The sequence below is a fragment of the Hyperolius riggenbachi genome, chromosome 9, assembly GCF_040937935.1.
Source record: "Hyperolius riggenbachi isolate aHypRig1 chromosome 9, aHypRig1.pri, whole genome shotgun sequence".
Lineage (NCBI taxonomy): Eukaryota > Metazoa > Chordata > Amphibia > Anura > Hyperoliidae > Hyperolius > Hyperolius riggenbachi.
In genome coordinates this window covers 275556202-275575534 of record NC_090654.1, presented here as the reverse complement: position 1 = coordinate 275575534, position 19333 = coordinate 275556202, and the positions used below count along the sequence as shown (strand labels likewise).

The following is a 19333-nucleotide window of genomic DNA, read 5'->3' as shown; positions in this document are numbered from 1 at the left end:
AAACTACAAGGTCTTTTAGAAAAATCCAAATTTTTTGGACTTGTACCTACTCTTTTCCTTAAAGTGAACCTCTGGACTAAAAATCTACTCAGCAGCACTGAAAAGGCCTGGTGTTTCTTTAACAGTTTCACAGCATCAGAACTTTGCTTTTCTTACCCAAGCCTTATTTTTAGCTGCACAGAAGAAAACTGCCCGGGCATTTTTCCCCTGATGCTGTGCAAAGCATGATGGGATTTCTGATGTTCTTATTCTGCTGTTGTGGTGCAATTTTTTTTAAAATTTATTGATTTATATTTGAGATTTGATGCCTAGCGCGCGTAGCTGGGAGGGGTGATCAGGACACAGGACAGTTGGAACTGTGTCTCATGCTCCCTGTCACCTCCTTTCAACCAAAAAGATGGCTGCCCCCATGAAATAACAAACATTTGCCTGTTCTTTTAAAACAGGGTGGGTAAGAGATTATATTACCTATCTATTTTAATTAACATAACTAATGTAACTTAATGACAGTATGTTTGTTTAACCTCCCTGGCGGTTAATTTTTTTTTAATTATTTTTTTTTAGTTTCATGTAAAGCTACCAGAGTGGTAGCTACATGAAACACCACTAGAGGGCGCATGTGGCCCTCTAGTGCGATCGTCGCCGGCATCAATAGCAAACAGGGGAGCGCGTATATAACGCGTTCCCCTGTTTGGCTTCTCCTGTCGCCATGGCGATGATCGGCATGACGTCATGGACGTCAGCCGACGTCCTGAAGTCAGGCGCACTCGATCCAGCCCATAGCGCTGCCCGGAACTCATTGGTCCGGGCAGCGCAGGGCTCTGGCGGGGGGGGGGGCCTCTTCTGCCGCTGCGAGCGGGCGATCGCCGCAGAGCGGCGGCGATTAAGCGCACAGCACTTTACATTGTCAAAATCGCCCCACCAGGGGCTGAGATATCTCCCTGCGCGGTATAGCCCGAGCTCAGCTCGGGCATACCGCCAGGGAGGTTAAGCTGAAGTTCCCCTTTAACATACATAGCAATTTTGGTTGCAATAGCTTTGCTATTCACCACCAAACTCGGCACAAAATTATGCGTAAATTACGCATAAATTAATGCGTAATTACGAATGCTTACAATTACATACAAAATTAATTACGCTTTTCACCAAAATTTTTCATTACAATTACGATGCGTAAATGCGAGTTACAATGCGTAATTACGCATAGGTGTAATTTCTGCTTATGTCGGAAATTCTGGCAAGAGAATGGCATACATTCGAAATCGGCGCCGGGAGACTTGGGCGCAGGATACAGCCGGTATATGGTTGGTCCTGCTTCTGCACAAGTCCGGGCCGTGTTAATTACTATTCCCCCTCCAGGCCGCCATGGATGGTGGGGGAATGAAATAATTCAGCTTCCAGCGATTGCTGGAAGCCGAATTATTGTGTTTTGTAAGCAACTTCGGCTCCGTCTTCTGACGGAGCCGACGTTACTCACTGAGCGCCGCTATAGACTGATTCCCATTATAGTCTATGGTGGCGCCGGCTGCGCCCAAATTTAGCAGCGCTGAAAAGCACTGCTCCGAGAGAATAGACACCAAAAATAAACACTTTAGTCAACGGCTTCACTTTTGGCTCTTATTGATTAGCTGACAGTAATAATAATTAATAATTATTTCTGATTTACACTCACTGGGGTTGATCCACTAAAGCGTGAAAACTGCTTTGTATTTCTCACCAGCCGGGGTTTCCTATCATGTGACTCGCCGGTAACATGCTGGGCAGTCATATGTGAGAGACACCGGCTGTAGAGAGAGACACAGAGACACAGCCGCAGCTGACAGAGAGAGCGGAAGAGAAAGCTTTGGCGCTGGTGACGAGCGGCAGGTGAGTGACAGGCAGCTGGTGTTGCAGTAGGAGAAGCCCTTGGCTACCTACGAAGAGGGAGGGGGAGAAGCATTTGGCTATCTACAGGCAGGTAGGGAGGGGGAGAAGCATTTGGCTATCTACAGGCAGGTAGGGAGGGGGAGAAGCATTTGGCTATCTACAGGCAGGTAGGGAGGGGAAGAAACATCTGGCTACCTACAGGGAGGGAGGGGGAAGCATGTTGCTACCTACAGGGAGGTGGGGGGGGGGGAGAAGAACTTGTATATCTACAGGGATGGAGGGAGAGGGAGAAGCATTTGGCTATCTACAAAGAGGTTAGAGAAGCATTTGGCTATCTACAGGGAGGGAAGGGGAAAGGCATTTGGCTATCTACAGGGAGGGAAGGGGAGAGGCATTTGGCTATCTACAGGGAGGGAAGGGGAGAGGCATTTGGCTATCTACAGGGAGGGAAGGGGAGAAGCATTTGGCTCTCCGCAGGTAGGGAAAGGGAGAAGCATTTGGCTATCCACAGGGACACAGGGAGGGAAGAGGAGATGCATTTGACTGTCTGCATGGAGGAAAGGGGAGAAGCATTTGGCTAACTATAGGGAGGGAGGGGGAGAAGCATTTGGCTATCTACAGGGAGGGAAGGGGAGAAGCATTTGGCTATCTACAGGGAGGGAGGAGAGAAGCATTTGGCTGTCTACAAGGAGGAAGGGGGAGAAGCATTTGACTGTCTGCAGTAAGGGAAGGGGAGAAGCATTTGGCTATCTATAGGGAGGGAAGGGGAGAAGCATTTGGCTATCTACAGGGAGGGAGGGGGAGAAGCATTTGGCTGTCTAGAAGGAGGGAAGGGGAGAAGCATTTGGCTGTCTGCAGTAAGGGAAGGGGAGAAGCATTTGGCTATCTATAGGGAGGGAAGGGGAGAAGCATTTGGCTATCTACAGGAAAGGAATGGAAGAGAAGCATCTGGCTACCTACAAGGAGTGAGGGAGTGGGGAGTAGCACCTGACTACCTACGGGGGAAGGGGGGGGTGCAGAAGCATCTGGCTACCTATGGGGGTGGGGGTGGGGGGTAAGTCTGGCTATATATACAGAAGTGGGGGGGGGGTAATTTGCCTACCTATACTGAAGAGGGGGGTGTCTGTTGCGATTCTGTTAGGGGGCGGCTAGTGACAGTTGACCTGAGATGGTAAAAAGTACAAATCCGGCCCTGAGGATGATGCCAATTTAAATGAAGTAGCATAAGCTTTCGGCTAACCAGCCTTCTTCAGACTCAATTCCTGTATGCTGACAAGATGTTAGAACACACAGCTTATATACATGCAAACATCAAAGGGAGATACATAGATTGTTTTGCAAGCATAAATAAATGCCATTAAGATGCCTTAACCTCTTGCCGCCCGCGTCACGCCAATGGGCGTGGCCGCGGCGGCAGCCCCAGGACCGCCTAACACCGATTGGCGTAAAGTCCTGGGGCTCTGTTTTGCAGGAGATCGCGTGCAGGCTGCGCGCGCATCTCCTGCTTGGGGGGGCGGAGTTCCGCCCCGCCTTTAGTCTCTGAGCGGCTATCGCCGCTCGGGAGACTGTTAGACAGCGTGATCGCCGTCTATTTAGCCTGTGCAGCGCTGCGATCAGCAGCAGCGCTGAACTGGGGACAGCCGTGTGATACGGCTGTCCCCCTGGGGGACAAGAGAGCGATCGGCTCTCATAGGCAGAAGCCTATGACAGCCAATCGCCATAATTCGCTGGCTGTGGGGAGGGTGGGAGGGATGATGTTTAAAGAAACAGCCTTTTTTTTAACAAAAACACAAACTAAAATATTGATGTAAAAAAAAAATAAACATGGGGGCAGCGATCAGACCCCACCAACAGGGAGCTCTGTTGGTGGGGAGAAAAGGGGGGGGGGGGGGATCACTTGTGTGCAGTGTTGTGCGGCCCTGCAGCTTGGCCTTAAAGCTGCAGTGGCCAATTTTACTCAAAATTGCCTGGTCACTAGGGGGGTTTAGCCCTGCAGTCCTCAAGAGGTTAATTGCAGCCAGGGCCGGCGCTACCATTAAGGCAAAGTAGGCAGCTGCCCCAGGGCCCCAGAGCTTGTAGGGGCCCCCAGTGGCTACAAGAGGAAAAAAAAATTTTCAAATCGGCCTTATAGTTTTTGAGAAAATCGATTTTAAAGTTTCAAAGGAAAAAAAACACATTTAAAAACCTGCCGACTTTAATGGTTAATAGCAAATCCACCTTAAATGCTAGAAACCCTAAATTTGCAGGATATGTTAAGGAGATCATTAGGAATAAGAGGAAAAAACAATTTTTCAAAAAGACCTTATAGTTTTTGAGAAAATCGATTTTAAAGTTTAGAAGGAAAAAAGTATAGTTTTAAATGCGGTAAATGTAACTTTTAGTAGCAAACCTAACGGTAGTGTAATTTTACATGTATCAAAAGAAAGTGCAATACATTTCCTGACGGGGTTTCCAGGGGGTCCATACGCAGCCGCATCGCTTTGGCCAGGGATCGCTATACAGCCGCAATATGGCTGTATGAAGATCCCTGGCATTTTTTCCTATTTTCCCAATTTTTTTTTATGTTTAGAGTGTGGGAATTTTTTTTTTAAATTATGTGGGGTCCCCCCTCCTGAAACTTTTTAACCCCTTGTCCCCCATGCAGGCTGGGATAGCCAGAATGTGGAGCTCTGACCGATTGGGACTTCACACCCTGACTATACCAGCTGCAAAAAAGGTCCCCTAATGCCAATTTTTGTTCCGGGGTATATGTTGGGGGGGGCCCCAGGTTTTTTTTGCCCTGGGGCCCCATTGTTGCTTAAACCGGCCCTGATTGCAGCAGAACATTCAAATACAGTCTTCAGAGGATGTTAGCTGATTTTTGACAAATAAATAAGACCCTTTGTTTACTTAATCCTCACATGACAAACTCTGGTTGGCACTGAGGGATGTGTACCATACCGTGGCAAAGCACCTGCTATCAAGTCCTGCCTCATTGGGTCTGTGAGTTGCAGAACAGACAAAGCCAGACATGGCGGTAGAGATGGACTGGTCCCTCCATCCTTTCTTTCCACTGAAGCAGGGAGCTTTCTATTGAAGAACAAAGTGCTGTGCTTAAAGTGTACCCGAGCCGAAGCTCGGAGGGTGGGGGATGGGTGGGGCGCCTTTTGCAATGGGGGACTGCCGAGAAAAGAGGGAAGCCTCAATAGGATCTTGAGGCTTCCCCCTCTACAGGGTAAGAACTTGTTTTGAACCCAAGCTTTGGCTCAGGTTCATTTTAAATGTTTGAAAGCTGTTCTACTGCAATGTTATTTGTGTTAGTAGATAGAGATGGCCTGAACAGTTCGCCCGGCAGGTAGTTTGCATGAACTTCAGCTATAATAGCGCTGACTTTAACCCTCCTGGCGGTTTGCTAAAAATCCGCCAGGGGGCAGCAAATCCGTTTTTTTTTTAATTTTTCTTTTTCATGTAGCGAGACAAGGTCTCGCTGCATAATAGCCGCCCCCCAGCCCAAAGAACGGGATCTCCTGGAGGGCTTCCCCGTCATCGACATCAAAGGGGACTCCGATCCACCCCACAGCGCTGCCTGGCACTGATTGGCCAGGCAGCGCACGGGGTCTGGGGGGGGGGGGCGGCCGCGGTGCGACGAATAGCGGCGGATCGGCGGGTAGCGGCGGCGGTCGCATTGCACACGCAGCTAGCAAAGTGCTAGCTGCGTGTAGCAAAAAAAAATGATGCAAATCGGCCCAGCGGGGCCTGAGCGGTGCCTTCCGGCGGCATAGCCCGAGCTCGGCTCGGGCTTACCGCCAGGAAGGTTAATGATTAACCACTTCACCACTGAGGGGTTTTACCCCTTGAACACCAGAGCAATTTTCACCTTTCAGCGCTCCTTCCATTAATTCGTCTATAACTTTATTATTACTTATCCCAATGAAATTAACTATATCTTGTTTTTTTCGCCACCAATTAGGCTTTCTTTAGGCTTTTAGCCAATTAGGCTTTCTTTAGGTGGGACATTATGCCAAGAATTATTTTATTCTAAATGTGTTTTAATGGGAAAATAGGAAAAAATTTGGGAAAAAATTATTACTTTTCAGTTTTCGGCCATTATAGTTTTTAAATAAAGCATGCTACTGTAATTAAAACCTATGAAATGTATTTAACCATTTGTCCCGGTTATAAAACCATTTAAATTATGTCCCTATCACAATGTTTGGCGACAATATTTTATTTGGAAATAAAGGTGCATTTTTTTCAGTTTTGCATCCATCCCTAATTACAAGCCCGCAGTTTATAAAGTAACAGTGTTATACCCTCTTGACATAAATATTTAAAAAGTTCAGTCCCTAAGGTAACTATTTTTTTTTTTTTTAATTACAAAAAAAAAAAAAAATGGGGAGTGTGGGAGGTAATGAGCTAATTTATTGTGTAAATGTAATGTTTGTTTATGTAAAATGCTTTTAGGGTGTAGTTTACTATTTGGCCACAAGATGGCCACAGTGTGTTTGTTTACATACGACACATACAAGAAGCAGTCGGAGGCTGGGAGAATCACTATGATCGCGCTGTTTCTAATAGAAGCAGCGCGATCATTGCGGGGGCTTAGATCAACGAACGGGAATGGATTTTCCCGTTCATTGATCTCCGTGCGAGCAGGCGGCGGCGTGCACGAGCGCGGGTGAGCGGGCATGAGCGGCGGGAGCGCGGACAGCGGCGGTAGCGCGGAAGGTACGGATTTCTCCGTCCCTGGTTTTTTAGGGGGGTAAAAGGGACGGAGAAATTCGTACCGCGGGGGTTTAAGTGGTTAATAGCTAAGCCCCCTTACATGCTATTTTTTTCAAAAAGACCTTATAGTTTTTGAGAAAATCAATTTTAAAGATCTCGTACTGAGTGTGGGAAATGTTTCAACCGCCGCCGACTTTAGAGGTTAAAAGCAAAGCCCCCTTAAATGCCAGAAACACCAAATTTGCATGGGAATGTTTAGAAGAAGAGTGGGAACAATAGGAAAATGTTTTTTTCAAAAAGACCTTATACTTTTTGAGAAATCTGATTTTAAAATGTCAAAGGAAAATAGTATACATTTAAATGTGCAGCGTAAATGACAGTTCTTAGGGAGCCTCACCGTCTTTAGCAGTTAATAACAAAGGCCCCCTACATCCTAGCAACACCAAATTTACAGGATATGTTAAAAAGATAGCGGAAAACATTATTTTAATTTTTTTTTTTTTTTTTTTACGTGCTGAGTGTGGGAAATCTGAAAAAAAAATGATGTGGGGTTCCCCCTCCCAAGCCTCTTTAACCCCTTGTCCCCCATGCAGGCTGGGAAAGCCAGCCAGCATGCGGAGCCCCAGCCAACTGGGGCTTCGCACCCTGAGCTATACCAACCCGCATGGTCCATGGTATGGGGGGCTCATACCATGCTAAAGTCGGCGGGAATTGTTTCCCTAAGAACTGTCATTTAGGCATTTAAATGTATACTATTTTCCTTTGATATTTTAAAATCGACTTTCTCAAAGTCTTTTTGAAAAAGTTTTTTTTCTATTGTTCCCACTGTCCTTCTTAACATTCCCATGCAAATTTGGTGTTTCTGGCATTTAAGGGGGCTTTGCTATTAACCGCTAAAGTCGGCAGCGGTTAAAACATTTCCCACACTCAGTACAAGATCTTTAAAACTGATTTTCTCAAAAACTATAAGGTCTCTTTGAAAAACATTTTTTTCCTCTTGTAGTCACTGCCCCCCTCCACGTACCCTGAAAATTTGGTGTTTCTACTATGTAAGGGGGCTTTGCTATTAACCACTAAAGTCGGCGGCGGTTAAAACATTTCCCACACCCAGTATGAGATCTTTAATACTGATTTTCTCAAAAACTATAAGGTCTCTTTGAAAAACATTTTTTCTTCTTGTAGTCACTGCCCCCCTCCACGTACCCTGAAAATTTGGTGTTTCTACTATGTAAGGGGGCTTTGCTATTAACCACTAAAGTCGGCGGCCGTTAAAACATTTCCCACACCCAGTATGAGATCTTTAATACTGATTTTCTCAAAATCTATAAGGTCTTTTTGAAAAAAAAAGTCCTCTTTTACCCACTGTCCCTATTTACATACCCTGCAAATTTGGTATTTATAGCATGTTAGGGGGCTTAGCTATTAACCGTTAAAGTCGGCGGCCGTTCATCTGCCATTAAAGTTTATGGTGCCCACTGCGAACAGTCTGTTCGCGAACGTTTACGAAAATTTGCATTGAAGGTTCACGAACCCAAAATCTGAGGTTCGAGCCATCAATATTAGTAGATTTTATGCTGTAATAATCTTTTAGAAAAAGCAGAAAATGCTAAGTTTTATACCACTTTAAAGCCTCTGTTCTCCAGATGGATGGAACGTGCTGCCTGTAAGCAGTGGGTGGACGGCTCCGTTAAATGGTAAATTCAAAGTGGTGGAAGACAGAAACCTCAGTGCGACATTGGTAGAGATACCATATGATGAATTTGTCTCCGTCATATATGCCAAGCCAGATCCAGGGACAGAAGATACGTTGTTCCCGAAGCTTGATCCAGCAACCATCGATACTTTGAGACAGTCCATGACCCTGAAGTAAGTCATCAATTTCTCTTTCTGCAACCTAATCATTACCTCCCCCCCCCCCCCCCTTAGACAATATTGAAAAGCAGGGTTGCTCTCCAGAGATCGCCGAGTAGATTTTAATGGTTCCCGACATGGAATTCGAAGAGCGATACTACTCCCGAATTCGAAGTCGAATGCACCCGACTAGTCAACATCGAATTTGGCCGTTATCACGGCGGGTGTTAATGGGTGATCATAAATTCGGCTTCGGTATTCAGGGGATGATGTCATTGGGCCAATCAGAAGGCCCCCAGCCGAGGCACTAGCAACCAATCAGAGGATGGGAGCCTGGCCCTCCCCTCCTCTATATAAGGCGGCGGCCATGTTGCGGAACCCATCCTTGCTGTGTGACTGTACAGTACTGAGAGCATCTCCAGTGCTGCTGCGTGTCTAGCAAGTGCTTTTCTACTGTAAAAACAGAGTGTTTTACAGCCTACACACATTCTACACACCTTTATTATATTGCTGTATAGTTAGATAGTGATTTGAGTGTGATAGTGTGTTCTAGTTCAGTCAGCTAGTGTAATGTATATACTGTATACTGTGCTAGGCTAGTGTTAGGTCTGTGTGCGGGCTAGAACTGCTAGCCTAGGTAGCCTTAGAGTACTACTAGCTTAGGTAGGTTAGGGATTATAGTTAGTTGTGTACTAGTTTACTTAATTTCTACTGTTAGTCTGTGAGTTTATTAGCTTCAGTACTGTGTTAGTTACTTTACAGAGGGCAGCATCTGTTGTGATCTGTGACTGCCTGTCATCTCTGTCTGACCCTACTGATTGCGTCCGTGTGTGACAGACTTTGATTGCCACTGTCAGTCACACGAGTTAGTTATCGACTACTGGTCTACTACACTACTACTAGGAATTATAGTTAGTTGTTATTTACCCACATACTAGTTTACTTAATTTCTACTGTTAGTCTGTGAGTTTATTAGCTTCAGTACTGTGTTAGTTACTTTACAGAGGGCAGCATCTGTTGTGATCTGTGACTTTTGACACACACAAGCAATAGAACACAGCAATACATGCATGCAGCTACATTTGAGTCGTCAGCAGGTGCTCGTCAGCCAATCAGGATGCACTGTCATACACCCTTTACCTGCCATACCACATCTAGCAGCCATTAGCATTCAGGTGGGAGGCTAATGGCTGCTAGATGTGGTATGGCAGGTAAAGGGTGTATGACAGTGCATCCTGATTGGCTGACGAGCACCTGCTGACGACTCAAATGTAGCTGCATGCATGTATTGCTGTGTTCTATTGATTATGTGTGTCGAATTTAGCATTCAGTATGGAGGCAGTGTTGGTGGGTTTTCTGGATGTGAGAGGTCCAGAGCCTGGGTGTGAGAGGTCCAGGCCCACCTGCACTCCCCTCCAGGTATCGCGCATTGGCCTTGGGGCCCCGGCCAGTGAGAGAGGTCCGGGGCCCCTGGCCATCGTGCGAACCAATCGTGTGTTTTTAAACGTGATCTGTGACTGCCTGTCATCTCTGCCTGACCCTATTGATTGCGTCCGTGTGTGACAGACTTTGATTGTCACTGTCGGTCACACGAGTTAGTTATCGACTACTGTAGACTACACTACTCGTACTACTAGTATTAAAAAAAACAAAAACTTTCATTTTTTTTTGTCACTCACCCACCAACCCAGACTCTTTATTAAAGTTTACAGCCTTTCCCGCCCTATATATATATTTTTTTTTTCTTGTTGTATTTGTATATTGTACAATGAGTGGCAGAGGTGGAGGCACCACCAGGAGAGGCAGCACAATTGCTGCAGCCACTGGCAGCACCAGCAGGTCTGTGACTGGTTCGCTGCCAGCCACTGACCGCAGAGTTGTGGAGTAGGGAGCAGAGGCGCAGCAGCAGCGTGTTGCGCCCATCTTTGGCGTGGGTCGTCGTCCCCGGCCCATTGCGGAGAGTTGGGCACTGGCTGTTGTGGAAATGATGGCGGAGCAGCAAGCCACCATTTCCATCCAGACCTCCAGCGCCAGCGACACCAGTGCCACCACCAGCACTCCGGTCCGTAGCAGCAGCCGCCCTTCACCACCGCTTGAGGTCACGTCGACCCCAGCGGCCAGCCTGCCCTCACTGACCTTGCTCTTCACCACAGGGACCGCGAGCGTTTTGAGGGATGTTGTGCAACAGTTTGAGGAGGAGATGTTGGGGAAATGCAAGGAGGAGGAGGAGGAGTATGAGGTGGAGGAGTTTGTTGTTGGCGGCACACAACAACTGGAATTTAAGGAGGAGGAAGAGGAGCCTGATGCAGGGGATGTTGGGGCAGAGGAGTTGGTTGAGGGCTCAGAGGAGATGTTTGGGAATGATGATGATGAGGTGCTGGATCGTCCCTATGTGCCACCACCAGCACAGTTGGGTGAAGGCAGCACGTCATCGGAGAAGGAGGCGTCTCTGGCACAGAGGCGTGGCAGCAGCATGGCGGCCAGCACAGGGCATGAAAGGCAGGAGCCACAGCCTGCTGCTTCAGCCGCTACCACCACCACCCGCACCGAAGCTCCTTCAAAAAAAAAAAAAAAAAAACAGCCCTCCAAAGGCAAAAAAGCTCCTCAGCCTACAAGCTTGAAGGGCAAGTTGAAATCCCCAGTTAAGCGGTACTTCACTGTTTGCGCTGACAACAAGACCTGTGCCATTTGCCACAGTTGTGGTGCCAGCCTGAGCAGAGGTCGCAATCTCAACAAGCTGGGTACCTCGTGCATGCAGACCCACCGGAGACCAAACATTTTTAGGACTACAGTGAGTTTCTGAAGCTGAAGGACAGTGGCGCAGGAAGTGGTCAGAGCCAGACAGCCACTGCACAGACTTCAGCAGCAGCAGCAGCAGCATCCCACCCTCCTGCTCATCCAGCATCAGCAGCAGGAGCACAGAAACTCACTGCTTCCCCCCAGGCAGCCAGTCCTTAGTGGCCTCATCTGCTCCCTCCACAGTCGCCTCCTCATCCTCCAGTGCAGGCAAACGCCGCCAGACCCTGCTCAGCGAGTCCTTTCCCGGTGTGACCAAGGTTATGCCTGCCACCAACAGGCGCATCCAGGTGCTTAACGGGTTGCTTGCCCGGGCCATGTGCTCCCAGCTCCTGCCATACTCCTTTGTGCAGGAGGAGAGTGACATGAGAATGCTCCTGCAGTATGGGATCCCGGAGTGGCAAATCCCCAGCCTCCACTACTTCTCCTGCACGGCGATCCCAGCACTGCACCGGTTTGCTATGGCGAACGTTGGCCGCTCGCTCGATCCCGCCGTGAGTGAGCGGATCCACATTACCATGGACTCCTGGAGCAGCCGTTTTAGGACAGACTGCTACCTGTCCTTCACGGCTCACTGGGTCAGCCTGGTGGTATGCGCCAGCGAGGAAGCAGCAGGTCTATCCTCGGGCGCATCAGCAGCAGCAACGGCTATGTGGTGCCACCACGCGGGGTCAGGGAAGAAGCAGCAGCTCCCGCTGCCAAGTGACCCCACCTCAACAGCAGCATGAAGGCCCGCCATTGCCAAGCGCTGCTGGAAATGAGAAGCCTGGGGAAGAACAGTCTCACGGCAGCCAACGTGCTCTGCTACCTGAGGGAGCAGGAGAAGACGTGGCTGACGAATGAGAGGCTTCAGAGTCAGATTGGTGGTGTCCGACAATGTGGCAAACCTGCTGGCTGCCATCAGCAGGGGACACTTGACCCACATCCTGAACCTGGTGGTGCAGAAGTTCATGCGCACCTACCAGGGGATGGACAATCTGTTGGAAGCGGCTCGGAAAATTGTTCGCAGTTTCCGGCGCTCAGCCACTGCTGCAGCAAAGCTGGCCGACATTCAGCAGCGCGAGGGCCTGCCACGACACCGGCTAGTTATTTATGTGCCAACTCACTGGAATTCCACCCTGGCAATGTTGGAGTGGCTGGTTGAACAGAGGAGGGCTATCCACCACTACATCGTTGAAGCAACTGTCACCGGCACCACCAAACTCCAGCTCATCTCCAACGCACAGTGGGGGCAGATGCAGCAGGCCTGCTTGGTGTTGGCTCCCTTCCTGCAGGGAACCAACCTTGTGAGCGAGGAATGGGCATCCCTCTGCCAGTGGGTGCCCTTTGTTTGTCTGCTGGACAGGGCACTTTATGTTTTGATGGATGTGGGAGAGTGAGCCCTGAAGCAGCTGGAACAGCATCTGCCTGCGCAGTCCACTTCTGCGCAGGCATTTGAGTTGTTGGAGGAGGAGGAGTTGGAGGTGCTGCAGCGCAGCTGCAGTGGTGAGAGGGTGGAGAGAGGAGGAAGAGGCTCAGGGGCCAGAGGAGGAGGACAGCGAACTTGTGGCCACTGACCCTGATGTCTCTGCTGGACGGTCTACCCTGTTCCTCATGGCAAGGCACATGCTGCGGTTCCTGTGCACAGACCCCAGGGTTAAGCAGATGCAAGCTCGGGAGGACGCCTGCATCAGCATGATCCGGGACCCATGGCTGAGGGGGAAGGTGGCTCAGTTCCTGCCTGCTGGAGACCGTGAGCAGCAAACAAGGGAGTTGCAGGAGATCCTTGTTTGGCGATTGGAGGAAGCCTTCCCCCAGCCTTCCAACTCCTCTGTGCCTGTCCAGCCAGCACAGCAGCCGGTGCCTGCAGCCAGCAGCAGCAGCATCAGGCACCCAGGAGACCTGCTGTACTTGAAAAAGGTACTCTACCTGATGGTAGAGCAGCCGAGAAAGGAGGTGCGTGCAGCAGCATCCTCCTCTCAAAGTCACAGCCAGCACCTGACCCGGATGGTGGACGACTACATGGGGTCCTTCAGCGGGCTTGACACTGGCGAGGATCCTGTGGACCCCTTGGAGTACTGGGTCGAGCGCTTGCAGATGTGGAGTGAGCTGGCGCAGTCCGCCCTGGAAGTCCTGTCTTGCCCCCTTTCCAGCATGCTGTCAGAGAGGTGCTTCAGTGCGGCCGGTGGTGTGGTCATGGAGAAGTGCTCTCGTCTGTCCACAGAGTCCATGGACAGACTCACATTCCTGAAGATCAACCAGGCCTAGATTGAAGGCACGTTCCAGGCACCTGTTGTCGGAAACAAGAGGACATGAGGTGCCTGGGAATTATTTTTTCAGAACATCAACCTTCAGCCCCTGCAAATTTGGCCTGGTTTTTCTTCAGGTGTTGTGGTACCACCGCTGGGGGGGAGGGGGGGGGGGGCGGTTGTAGCCTATGGTCCTAAAGGGGTTAAGAAGATAGCAGTTTTTGCAGTTAAATACCAACAAAAAGTAAAAAATGGAAAAGGCTTGATCCACACTTGTCTAATGTCTATCAGTTTTCTGCTTCAGTTTTTTCTGCATGAGTTGTCTGGCATTGCTGCATTCAAGTGTGTACTAACCCATTGATTAAAGAGAAACCATAACCCAGAATTGAACTTCATCCAAATCAGTAGCTGATTCCCCCTTTCCCATGAGAAATGTATTCCTTTTCACAGACGGATCATCAGGGGGCTCTGTACTACTGATATTGTGGTGAAACCTAGTGTTGGGCGAACAGTGTTCGCCGCTGTTCGGGTTCTGCAGAACATCACCCTGTTCGGGTGATGTTCGAGTTCGGCCGAACACCTGATGGTGTTCGGCCAAACCGTTCGGCCACATGGCCGAACTAAGAGCGCATGGCCGAACGTTCCCCTAACGTTCGGCTAGCGCTGTGATTGGCCGAACGGGTCACGTGGTTCGGACCCGAACGCGCTCTGATTGGCCGAACTGTCACGTGGTTCGGGTAAATAAATACCCGAACCACGTCATATCTCCGCCATTTGTCTGTGGGTTTAGCTTTGGGTAGGCAGGCAGGGTAGTTCGCGCTCCAGCCACGCTAGCCAGGGTGCCCCCAGTCATTGTGTGTCGCTGCTGGGAACAGTAGTACACCGCTCGCTCAGCCACACTATATAGCATTGTGTTTACTGCCACTCTGTGTACCTCGCTCAGCCACACTATATAGCATTGTGTTTACTGCCACTCTGTGTCTGCTGGGAACAGTAGTACACCGCTCACCCGCCACTGTATAGCATTGTGCTCTGTGTCGCTACTGGGAATAGTGGTACACCGCTCACCCGCCACTGTATAGCATTGTGCTCTGTGTCGCTGCTGGGAATAGTGGTACACCGCTCACCCGCCACTGTATAGCATTGTGCTCTGTGTCGCTGCTGGGAATAGTGGTACACCGCTCAGCCACACTATATAGCATTCTGTTTACTGTTCTGTGTCTGCTGGGAATAGTAGTACACCGCTCGCTCAGCCACACTATATAGCATTGTGTTTACTGCCACTCTGTGTCTGCTGGGAATAGTAGTACACTGCTCGCTCAGCCACACTATATAGCATTCTGTTTACTGCCACTCTGTGTACCTCGCTCAGCCACACTATTTAGCATTCTGTTTACTGCCACTCTGTGTCTGCTGGGAATAGTAGTGCACCGCTCGCTCAGCCACACTATATAGTATTGTGTTTACTGCCACTCTGTGTACCTCGCTCAGCCACACTATATAGCATTCTGTTTACTGCCACTCTGTGTCTGCTGGGAATAGTAGTACACCGCTCGCCAGGGCCGGATTTACAGCTCAGGAGCCTATAGGCACATAAGCTCCAGCGCCCTAAACTCCGCCCTGTAACAGGCCCCACCCCCTTTTCTTACTTTATAAAACCACACAACATAATACAGATATTACCAAGTCAAGACAAGTCGTGTATACCCACAATGCGCATATATTACCAACGACTTAGGGAATTTACCAAATTTAGGCTGATATTACTAGCAGGAGACAGTGGAGGTAGGTGGGTGGGAGAACATAGCAGGTAGGTATAAAGAACACAGAGAAGTTAGTGGGGGTAGGTAGGTGGGAGAGCATAGTAGGTAGGTATAGAGAGGAGGCAGTGGGAGTAGGTTGGGTCAATGGGGGCAGGTAGGCGGGAGGGCACAGCAGGTAGGTATAGAGAGCAGTAAGTCAGGGTAGGTAAGTAGGTAGGTGGGAGGGTAGAGCAGGTAGAAGAGGGTGGTCAGCGTACAGACCTGAACTCAGAACTTCCTCTCTGCTCTAAAAGATACAAAACAGCATAATAACCTTTAAAGAAAAACAATTTAGTCACAGCTGATACAAATCCTAAAATAAATCACCAGTGTTTCTACTTCCATGAAAGCAGACATATTGTTAACATCCTTTGCTTACAAATGAGCTTATCTGCCGTGGCAGTCATGTGACACAGGGGGGAGATCAAATAAAAATTTATGCACAGATCAGGGGGAATTAGGCAGGCTAAACTCTAATTACATAAAGGGTGCTTATATCTCAGTTTTCCTTCTGTCCTGATTAGGAGGAGATCAAGTACAGAGGGGCTATTAGACAGGCTAAACTCTCTAAATACATACAAATATACATTTTTTCTTCGTTTTCCTGTCCTGTGCAATAGATCAATTTCTGAGGGGGGATTACACAGGCTAAACGCACTACTTACATACAGGGTGCATTTCTCTTTTTCTTTCTGTCCTGGGCAAGAGTTCAGGTCCACTTTATGGTGGCAGCGGCTCCCCCCGAAGTGTCAGAGTGGGTGGGGCTCCAGGTGGAGGCGGCAGACAGAAAGTAAGTTCAATTCCTTCTGCCAAATATCCCGATCAGCTGAGGGAGACTCGGGAGGGCAGAAGAAGGACTCGGGTGGCGGAGGAGACCGGCTATAGTGGCGGTGGTGGCAGGTAATAAATTCATGGCAGCAACGGCATCATTTTCCTCCAGTCCTTCTCTGCAGGAGCGCGAGACCCATTTCAAGGGACGCTCACAGGCTCCATGCGTACAGCGTTGACGTCACGCAGCAGCGCCCCCTGCGTCCTCTCCTTGGTCAAGCGCTGTAATAAGTAGTTTTAATATTTTAATCTCTGAGCAATCTAAATATGTGATGATTAGGATTCTCTGAGTGGCTTGGGCCCAGCTATGATGAGAAGAATAATTATCTATATTGGATGTGACGCGATTGAGATATCAAAGCTATAGTTAAATTATATATGTGATATTGATAAGCTTGAGTGAAAAGAAATCTTTGATTATCTAGCATAGGCGTACAAGGCTGGAGTGGAAATTCTATAGTCCTGCTCTCAGGAATTCTATGCCTAACCATCCCCCCCAGTCAGAAGTTGGTAAGACAGCTGTATCCCATTATGTCTCAAGCCATAGTGTTACAATGAGACTGCTAGTTCTGGTTCCAGCCAGATGGGAACGTGCTTTCTTTGTGATAAATGAACAGTTAACTAAAGTAGCTAGGTTCAGTAGTCGACCAATAGAGATTACAGCATTGTTTAATTGGACCAATCACAGATAGTCTCGTGTTATACTGTGGGCCCAGCCCATTTCTTTATGTAAGGAGTTTTAGGCGGGAGTGGGTCATTCTGCCATTTTCACTTCACAGACACACACATACTTTCATACATACAGACATACAATCAATTTGTTCATTTTTTGTAATCATTTGTAATGTAACCAAGATTTGTACCTTTATTGATTTATTTTTGAATATTCATGGAAGATCAATAATGTTAAATAAATAACCACATCCTTTTAAATGATTTACTCTGGTCTCTGAAAGACTTTGTGTTCAAGTTACAAATCCCACATTTAACAAGCACTGTAACCATGGAGAGGACACAGGGGGCGCTGCAGGGTGATGTCAACGATGTACGCATGGAACCTGTGAGCGTCCTTTTGTATGGGCCGCTCGCTTCTGCAGAAGGATGGAGGAGAAGAGGATTTGCACTTTGGGCGGCTCGTGAGTCATGACACACCGCCTTTCCCAAACCAGCCGCCTGTAGGCACGTGCCTACTTTACTTAATGGTAAATCCGGCCCTGCCGCTCGCTCAGCCACACTATATAGCATTGTGTTTACTGCCACTCTGTGTACCTCGCTCAGCCACACTATATAGCATTCTGTTTACTGCCACTCTGTGTACCTCGCTCAGCCACACTATATAGCATTCTGTTTACTGCCACTCTGTGTCTGCTGGGAACAGTAGTACACCGCTCGCTCAGCCACACTATATAGCATTCTGTTTACTGCCACTCTGTGTACCTCGCTCAGCCACAGTATATAGCATTGTGTTTACTGCCACTTTGTGTCTGCTGGGAATAGTAGTACACCGCTCGCTCAGCCACACAATATAGCATTGTGTTTACTGCCACTCTGTGTACCTCGCTCAGCCACACTATATAGCATTGTGTTTACTGCCACTCTGTGTCTGCTGGGAATAGTAGTACACCGCTCGCTCAGCCACACTATATAGCATTGTGTTTACTGCCACTCTGTGTACCTCGCTCAGCCACACTATATAGCATTGTGTTTACTGCCACTCTGTGTACCTTGCTCAGCCACACTATATAGCATTGTGTTTACTGCCACTCTGTGTCTGCTGGGAACAGTAGTACACCGCTCACCCGCCACTGTATAGCATTGTGCTCTGTGTCGCTGCTGGGAATAGTGGTACACCGCTCACCCGCCACTGTATAGCATTGTGCTCTGTGTCGCTGCTGGGAATAGTGGTACACCGCTCACCCACCACTGTATAGTATTTCTGTACTGCCACTGTACTGCTGCCAGTCAGCGTGTACTTTAAGGATAAGTGAAATGAGGAAGAAATCCGGTGAAAGAGGGAGGGGCAAGGGAAGAGGTGTTTCCCCTGACGGTTCACGTACAGGCCACAGGGGAGCACCCAAGAAAACCCACTCAATACCGCCCATGTTGTCCAGGACAACAACCCTCACAAATCCAAAAGAACAGGACCAGATAATTACTTGGATGACCTCTCAAGCGTCCAGCAGTGGGTTAAGCAGCACCAGCACATCACGCACGAGGACCGAGTCCTCAGCCAGTTACAAGGAGCCAGTGGGCACAAAGCTGACACAACCGGCAGCGACACCACGCACACAACTGCCAGATAACCAGTCCGATGAATTACCTCAGGACACAATGGGGTATTCGCAGGAGCTATTCCCAGCCCAACAAACTTCCACCTTTCAAAGGTCAATGGAGGAACAGCCAGAAATGTTGTGCCCGGATTCACAACCATTAACTGTGGGAAATGCACCGCGCACTGAAATACAAGGCGAGTCCGAGGAGGACTCGGAAACCCAAATCCCAGAGCAAGTTGGGCAGGAGGGGTTGCAATTGCAGGAGGTCGGCCGACAAGATCTGGAAGACGACGTTGGAGTGAGCTGCGCAGAGGTTGTTCTGGGGAGCTCTACTCCACGGCAGCGGCCCCCCACAATGACATATGACGAGTTTCAGGAGATGGAAGAGGAGGGTATGGACAATGTGGACATAGACCCAGATTTTGTTTGTGAACGAGAACATCGCCATCGTAGCAGCAGCACAGATGAGTCTGTTGAAGAACCCACTGCTGCACGAGTTCGCCTTGTGCCACAAGGTAGGCGGCGCGCAATTTCAGGCACCACAAGCGTGGAAGTTCAAGTGAGAGGCAAAAGAGGCGCAAACAGAAATCGCCAGCAAGGCAGGTGTTCCAAAGTCTGGGCTTTCTTTGAAGACTGCACTGAGGATGTTACCATGGCGATTTGCAAGGTGTGCAAGACCCGCCTGAGCAGGGGGAAAAGTATTAACAACCTCTCCACCACCAGCATGAGCCGCCACATGCTATCCAAACATCCCACTCTGTGGGCAAACGCGGCAGGACAGGGTACCAGCAACACTACATCCCTTGGGGTCACCAGACTCACCACCAGACCCGCCTCAGCAGCAGCAGTAGCCCAGCCATTGCGTGGTTCACAACATTCACAAACATCAGACGCTGACACTGTCACTTTCCGGAGTAGTGCTCTTGAGGTCTCCCAGTGTTCATCAAACACAACAACCAACAGTCCTTCAGTGTGCAGCCCTACG

At 49.0% G+C, this 19333-nt stretch overlaps 1 protein-coding gene across 2 annotated transcripts in view; it reads left to right on the top strand.

Moving 5' to 3' along the window:
• The window catches only part of LOC137532114 (serpin A12-like), a 74450-nt gene that overhangs the window by 15849 nt on the left and 39268 nt on the right, over nucleotides 1-19333 (top strand). For both annotated transcript variants that reach the window (XM_068252269.1, XM_068252271.1), the window contains exon 3: nucleotides 8214-8436. In XM_068252269.1, the coding sequence (XP_068108370.1) occupies nucleotides 8214-8436 (223 nt within the window). The remainder of the gene's footprint in view (nucleotides 1-8213; nucleotides 8437-19333) is intronic.